This window comes from Aotus nancymaae, unplaced genomic scaffold, assembly GCF_030222135.1.
Source record: "Aotus nancymaae isolate 86718 unplaced genomic scaffold, 86718_ANA_hifiasm-v0.15.2.pri h1tg000088l, whole genome shotgun sequence".
Lineage (NCBI taxonomy): Eukaryota > Metazoa > Chordata > Mammalia > Primates > Aotidae > Aotus > Aotus nancymaae.
The window spans coordinates 6,842,352-6,850,215 of record NW_026988503.1 but is presented as its reverse complement, the minus strand read 5'-3'; the positions used below and the strand labels follow the sequence as shown (position 1 = coordinate 6,850,215).

The 7,864-nt window shown below is 44.7% G+C and overlaps 1 protein-coding gene across 7 annotated transcripts in view; it reads left to right on the top strand.

The window, feature by feature from the left end:
* Window positions 1–1,466: 1,466 nt before the first annotated feature.
* Window positions 1,467–7,864, top strand: part of PCDH9 (protocadherin 9) — a 926,664-nt gene continuing 920,266 nt past the window's right edge. For 4 of the 7 annotated variants that reach the window (XM_012442855.2, XM_012442852.2, XM_012442853.2 and 1 more), the window contains exons 1-2: window positions 1,467–2,034; window positions 3,235–6,405. In XM_012442855.2, coding sequence (XP_012298278.1) covers window positions 3,370–6,405 — 3,036 coding nt within the window. In that variant the 5' untranslated portion in view covers window positions 1,467–2,034; window positions 3,235–3,369. The remainder of the gene's footprint in view (window positions 2,035–3,234; window positions 6,406–7,864) is intronic. The other 3 variants (XM_012442854.2, XM_012442851.2, XM_012442856.3) reach the window with 1 other exon arrangement.

The window sequence follows — 7,864 nt, the reverse complement described above, 5'->3', positions numbered from 1 at the left end:
CCCTTTATTCTTCCTGTAAGTTAGACCAAGTTATTCAATCATGCACTAAGACCTTCTCAGACTACCTTTATAGGTCATTCAGAAAATAAATTTTTGTTCCAAGTGAACTGTTTCTATGTTAATGCTTCAAACTTTACTCAGGTATCAGGCGTTTTAAGTGCAAGTCATTAAACAAACCTTTGTGGTTTACTGACTTTAAGATCAATCAAGTATATTACTAGATAGTGCTTTGGGGTCAATATTTGAGAAATAAAGCTATTTTTTTTTTTCGGGAGTAATTCCATCCAGTTCCTGTATAAAAAAAGAGAAACTTGTGAGGATTTAGTACATAGCTGGAGTCAGAGAAATGAAATGCACGAGAAAAGACAAGAATCACAGGAAAGAGAGTTGGAATCAGTGCCTGGGGAAAGGAAGTGTTCCACAGCTTGGTTAACAGCTGCCTGGGACTCCTTCCAGACCCTCGGAAGCAAAGTTTGCAGTGAGGTGGGCTGGACGCGGGTTTTGCAGCAGCCGCGAGTCCGGGAGAGCTCAGGTTCTCAGGTTTCCAGGCGCGGCTGGAGCAGAAGTGCAGGGATCGCCACGATCCACCTCCGCGGCCGGTCCCGCTCCGCTGGAGGAGACTTAGCACGCGTAGCCCAACTGGCCCGGGCTGACCGAGGAGACCCCAGACGCTGCCACTTTCTCTTTCCCAGGCAGTTTCCGCGACCCTGCATGTAGGAAGTGTTCCGATTAATTTTCTGGACGGTCTCCGCAGAGATTCCAAATTCCGCTGCCCCCACCTTTCGCTGTGCTCCCTCTCTGCCCTTCTTTCCAGTGTCCCTGCCAGCAAAAGCCTCTATTTGCAGCACCAGGCAGGTTGTCCGTTTAACGCGCTCCGGGGATCTGCTGGCTCGTGCTCCCAACCCCGGGGTGGCAAGACGTCTGGCGCCTCGGATCCCGGGTAGACTCCCCCATCTGTGCATTTTGGCCTTCCACTTAGCAAAGAGATGTGCGAAATGTGCGCCTGGAAACGAGCCGCCTTGGTGACCCTCATTTGACCACAGCGGCAGCCCGTGCTCCCCGGATCCGCGCCCGCGCGTCCTGCGGGGCTCCCGCGCTGCCCTGCCCGCCAGACAGCCCGGGTTCGGAGGTTCGCTCTCCTCCAGCGCCTGAGAGCGCTGCTTCCGTGCGGGCCGAGGGAGCGCCAGCGCGTCCCCACCCCGCCGGACCCTGCTGGGCATGCTCAGTGCACCTCCTGGAACCCGGATCTCCTGGGGTCAGGATCAGATTTCCGGGTTTTCGCGGCTGCCGAGGGGGCGCGGAGGAGGGGAGGCTGGGAGACAGTCAGCGCCTTGTTCCGCGCCCCCTCCCTCGCGCCCGGCTGCGGCCGCCCGCACCGCAAGATGCAGGCCAATCAGGACCCGGGGGCGGGGCCCGGGCAGTCACGCCCTCCCTCTGGGCTTATTGAGAGTTATATCAAGAAATTCAGTTCAGAGAGAGGCGAGGAGAGGGAGAAGGAGAGAGGGGCAGAGGAGAAGGGAGAGAGGGAGAGCATGCGAGACGGAAAGGAGCGCCTTAGAGTCTCTGAAGCACTCAAGAGATAACCGATGAGGAATTTTTAGGGCAACTGTCACCCGGATAGCTGCCAGAGAATCACCATCACCGCAACTCTGACGTTTCCTACAAGAAGTTAGAGACTTAAGCAGTATTGGCATCGGATGGAAATGGTATGCTTGATGCTGTGGAAAATATCCCTGAGCTGAAGAAGTGCAACTGGATGTTGTGTGCGTGCCACACAAATACCCAGAAGAACCCAGACCCAGTGGGTAGGAGAGACGAAATGTGGAGAGAATGACTAACGACAAATCCGTGAATTTGTTCTCTGGAGTTGCTAATTTGCCAGCCCGAAGCAACACATTTTACAAGGAGGAAACGTTTTGCTGCTTCTGATTTCTCCCCAAACTGGTGCTACCAGATGCATGGCTTTCTATGTGTTGGAACAAATCATTCCTAACTGCAGCATACTGGGAAAGGGGAAAGGTCGAGGCAACTAACGTAAGTGTAAAGTTTCGCATGCACAATTGTAAATTCTGTGTTTAGATGTGTCTTCAGTGTAGACGGGAGATGTTTGTAATTGGGTAGACAGTTGGGGCAGAGCTCACCTACTCGGCTGTATCTGCATCCCTACCTGCATCACTCTGCCGGAACTAATCTCGGGCATCAGCTACTGTGCAGCCTAATGCAGATAAGATTACAGCCTGAGAACTGACCGGTCCTACTCAAGTAGGTAGCTGCCTGGAGCCTTGCACCCATTTAAATTGCAGTTATGGGAGCATCTAAGCAGAAGCCTTTTTACCTGCATGATTGGGTTGCAGTATTTATGTGTGGCAAATGTTACTAATATTCTAACCAGAGATCAGGTTTAAGAAATTGCATTTTTTTTTCTCTTTTATGTTCAGAAGGAAATATTGTGATGTTACATGGGAATGTTAGCCGCATTTCACTTACATCTCGGCACTCTCTTCCACCTCTAGGATAAGGAATCTTATGATACATTTTTAAAAGTTTTAATGTGTTTACGAATCCTAATGGGGATAATTTGTCAATATGGAGAAAGGAGAGCAAGCTGTGGGCAAGAAATCAGAAGTCTTGGTGTTGTGCTTTTGGGTAATGAGGATGTGTAGTGGCCGGTGACTACTGCTTCTGATGCTGCAGCGGCATGTCCGGATGCTCGTTTCCCAGTAAGATTGTATTAGAAGGCAGTTGAAGAACTGGGAGGAAATAAATAGCCTTTTTAGAAAAAAATAGGTGACTCAGTGTGGCAGAGAAGAAAACACATTTGACAAGAGATGAAGCAATTAGCAGGAACCATAAGCTAAATACTTAGGGCTTTTCACTTCCACCTAAAAAGACTGAGGGAAGTGGGTTAGAGGCTAGGAGGAGGGTGAGACAGCGGGAGGGGAAGAGGAGAACAGGAATGCATGTTTTGAATTAAACAGTATTCTGAAAAACAACGTGTGTGAATATAGGTAAAAATAGCAGCTGTCCTTAATTCAAAAGTAGAAAATTTTATTTTCTCCCGGCAAATGCAACAAGGAGATATTTAGTGTTTTTCTCCACAGAGTAAACTTGCAAACAGTGGCAGAGCAAACTGCCATGTTTACTAATGTGCAGGGGAAAATGTGTGGTGATATTTTGTGACGGTGTGTTTTTATTTACTGAAGAATAATATTGTCTATACGATTGTGTTGACAGTGGCTGTCTCCAAATAAGTGATGAGATATAATGCATCCTCCAGTCCTTGCACGCTTCCTCTTGCAATTTGTGCATCATTCCTCAGTGGAAACATTTAAACCCTAAAATCCAGGAAAAGAAAATAAATACATTATCATGGACCTGAGGGATTTTTACCTGTTGGCTGCTCTGATTGCCTGTTTAAGGCTGGATTCCGCAATAGCTCAAGAACTTATTTACACTATTAGAGAGGAACTGCCTGAAAATGTGCCCATAGGAAACATACCAAAGGATCTGAACATTTCTCACATCAATGCTGCCACAGGGACCAGCGCCAGCCTTGTCTACAGACTGGTTTCTAAAGCTGGGGATGCCCCTTTGGTGAAAGTATCCAGCAGCACTGGGGAAATTTTCACAACCTCCAACAGGATAGACAGAGAAAAACTCTGTGCTGGCGCCTCATATGCTGAGGAGAATGAGTGTTTCTTTGAACTTGAGGTGGTGATCCTCCCCAATGACTTCTTTAGGCTGATCAAAATAAAAATAATTGTCAAGGATACCAATGATAATGCCCCCATGTTTCCATCTCCTGTCATCAATATTTCCATTCCAGAAAACACTTTGATCAACAGCCGCTTTCCAATTCCATCAGCAACAGATCCTGACACAGGCTTCAATGGTGTGCAGCATTATGAATTGTTAAATGGGCAGAGTGTTTTTGGACTGGATATCGTGGAAACTCCGGAGGGAGAGAAGTGGCCACAATTGATTGTTCAGCAAAACTTGGATAGAGAACAGAAAGATACCTATGTGATGAAAATCAAAGTAGAGGATGGAGGCACTCCACAGAAATCCAGTACGGCCATACTGCAGGTCACAGTAAGTGATGTAAATGACAACAGGCCGGTGTTTAAAGAGGGTCAAGTAGAGGTGCATATTCCAGAGAATGCTCCTGTAGGTACCTCTGTAATTCAGCTCCATGCCACGGATGCAGATATAGGCAGTAATGCTGAAATCCGGTACATTTTTGGTGCCCAGGTCGCCCCTGCAACCAAAAGACTCTTTGCTTTAAATAATACTACTGGGCTGATTACAGTTCAGAGGTCCTTAGACAGAGAGGAGACAGCCATTCACAAAGTGACAGTGCTGGCTAGTGATGGCAGCTCCACTCCTGCTCGAGCAACGGTTACCATCAATGTCACCGATGTAAATGATAACCCTCCTAATATAGACCTCAGGTACATTATAAGTCCCATCAATGGCACCGTGTATTTATCTGAGAAAGATCCTGTCAATACAAAGATTGCCCTAATTACAGTTTCGGATAAGGACACAGATGTGAATGGCAAAGTGATCTGTTTTATTGAAAGAGAGGTCCCATTTCATTTGAAGGCAGTTTATGACAACCAATATTTGTTAGAGACCTCTTCTTTGTTGGACTATGAGGGCACCAAAGAATTCAGCTTTAAAATTGTTGCCTCTGATTCTGGGAAGCCCAGTTTAAATCAAACTGCCCTGGTAAGGGTTAAGCTTGAGGATGAAAATGACAACCCACCAATTTTCAACCAGCCTGTAATTGAGCTGTCAGTTTCTGAAAACAACCGACGTGGGTTATACTTAACAACTATTAGTGCCACAGATGAAGACAGTGGGAAAAATGCAGACATTGTTTATCAGCTTGGACCGAATGCCTCCTTCTTTGATCTGGACCGAAAAACAGGAGTTTTGACAGCCTCCAGAGTCTTTGACAGAGAAGAACAAGAACGATTCATTTTTACAGTAACTGCCAGGGACAATGGAACCCCTCCCCTCCAAAGCCAAGCGGCTGTGATAGTTACTGTTCTGGATGAGAATGACAATAGCCCCAAGTTTACTCATAATCATTTTCAATTTTTTGTGTCTGAGAATCTGCCAAAGTATAGTACTGTGGGGGTAATCACAGTGACAGATGCAGATGCTGGAGAGAATAAAGCTGTGACTCTTTCCATTCTAAATGACAACGATAATTTTGTGTTGGATCCCTATTCCGGAGTCATAAAGTCAAATGTCTCCTTTGATAGAGAGCAGCAGAGTTCCTACACTTTTGATGTCAAAGCCACTGATGGAGGACAACCACCTCGTTCCTCTACTGCAAAAGTAACTATCAACGTCATGGATGTCAATGACAACAGCCCAGTTGTCATTTCTCCACCATCTAATACTTCCTTTAAGTTGGTGCCCCTCTCAGCCATTCCTGGCTCCGTGGTAGCCGAAGTTTTTGCAGTGGATGTTGACACTGGAATGAACGCTGAACTAAAGTATACTATAGTGAGTGGAAACAACAAAGGCTTATTTCGGATTGATCCAGTAACAGGTAACATTACTCTGGAAGAAAAACCAGCACCTACTGATGTGGGATTGCATCGCTTGGTGGTCAACATAAGTGACCTGGGGTACCCTAAGTCTTTGCACACGCTTGTGCTTGTATTCCTTTATGTTAACGACACTGCTGGAAATGCCTCCTATATCTATGACTTGATCCGCAGGACTATGGAGACCCCGTTGGACAGGAACATAGGGGATAGTAGCCAACCCTATCAAAATGAGGACTATCTAACCATCATGATTGCCATCATCGCCGGTGCCATGGTGGTCATCGTTGTGATCTTCGTCACTGTTCTGGTGCGCTGTCGCCATGCATCAAGGTTCAAAGCAGCTCAGAGGAGCAAGCAAGGTGCCGAATGGATGTCCCCAAATCAGGAGAACAAACAAAACAAGAAAAAGAAAAGAAAGAAAAGGAAGTCTCCCAAGAGCTCTCTTTTGAACTTTGTTACTATCGAAGAGTCCAAACCCGATGATGCAGTTCATGAACCTATCAATGGGACAATAAGCCTGCCGGCTGAACTGGAGGAGCAAAGTATAGGAAGATTTGACTGGGGCCCGGCACCTCCAACCACGTTCAAGCCTAACAGTCCTGACCTGGCCAAGCACTACAAATCTGCTTCTCCACAGCCTGCTTTTCATCTCAAACCAGACACTCCAGTTTCTGTGAAAAAGCATCATGTGATTCAGGAACTCCCTTTGGACAACACCTTTGTCGGGGGTTGTGATACCCTTTCTAAACGCTCTTCCACTAGTTCAGATCACTTCAGTGCCTCAGAGTGCAGTTCCCAAGGAGGCTTCAAGACAAAGGGCCCCTTACACACCAGACAGGTAAACGAGCACTTTTACTGGTCTATAAGTACTGCATACAAGTGCCCAGTCAACCAGTATTAACGTGCCAGTGTGTCTATTGTTTTGGCCTAACTTTAGCTTAGTTATAAAGAGGTTAAAAAAAAACTTGACCCCTTTTCTATTCCTCTGGGACTCAGTAAAGAATTTTTAGAGCAGCTTTGAAATTTCTGAGTTCTGAGAGTATTTTAACCTCCCAGATTCCTTCAAATGGCAAAAGACGAAAAGAGAAAATGATTCCAAAATGTCCCAAGATAATGTTTGCTGAAGAAGAAAACCTGTCCTGATAGGCCAAATTCTGCTCCTGGGGTTTCCAAATTGACTGCTTCAAGATTTTCACCTTACCTTTTGATCTAAAAAGTCACCTTCAAATCTCAAATTTTAAATGACTTTTGAAGGTGTGACTGCAGTTATGTTGGAGCTGTGATTGCTAAAGGGGTTAATTTTTTTTTAGTCTCTAAACAGGATAGTAGAATATTAAATGTACATCAGCTGTGAAGCACATGCTTGTTGATAGATTGCAACTAAGCCATATAGGAAGTCTTCTCTTTGATTTTAAATTATTTTATTGTAATATATTAAATTCGGTACTTAATAGAAAGATTTTTAGTGTCCACAGAGGCTAAATACCCTTTCGAAAAAAGAAAAAAAAAGGAATGCTTGCTGCCTAATATAACTGATTTATAAAGAAAAGAATGAATCCATTGTAAATATTCTCTCATCTTAGTAATGCATAAGTGATCTGTCATAACTCATTTTAAACTGTGAAATATGCCATATGAAGAGGGATTAAGAGGCTGAGAAACTCATATTTCAACCAAATCCAGAATTAGTTTTTCTTAGGTCTAATAATTCCTTGTTAATAAAGATTTAAATGCAGCGCTGTCTAATTTATTTCACTGGTGCTTGTCTGTTGCCACAAAATTTGAATATCGATAATAGCCTGTAGATGGCACTAGGGTATCATGTCGCTTGTGCTGGCCAGGTGCCAATCCCGCAGTAGCAAGGAGAAGGGGGAGGGAAGGATCAAGCTGGTAGTACAGCCAAAGATACCTTTTATTTAATGATAGTTGCTCTGGAGCAACTAGCATTTAAGTTCATTTGCTTGCTCTTTTGTGATTAGCTCTCAGCACACCAACTTTCTAGGATTTCGTAATGCTAGTTCTGTCTTTGTCAGTATGGACTTCACCTATGGTGATGGCCCATCAGTACTTGTTTATAAATAAGGAACACATAGATTTTAAAAAACCAAGTAAGGCAAAAGTAATTTTCAGAACAGTTTTGACAGTTATTATTGATTAGTCTTTGGAGAATGAAGAGTTTTCCTTTTCTGAGTGGGGGTGAAGTAGGGTGTTTTATTGAAACAGTTTCCCCCTTACCTACTATCATTTTTTGCTCTGGAATGACTTAAGGCTTTGTGGTAATAAACTATTTCTAAAAG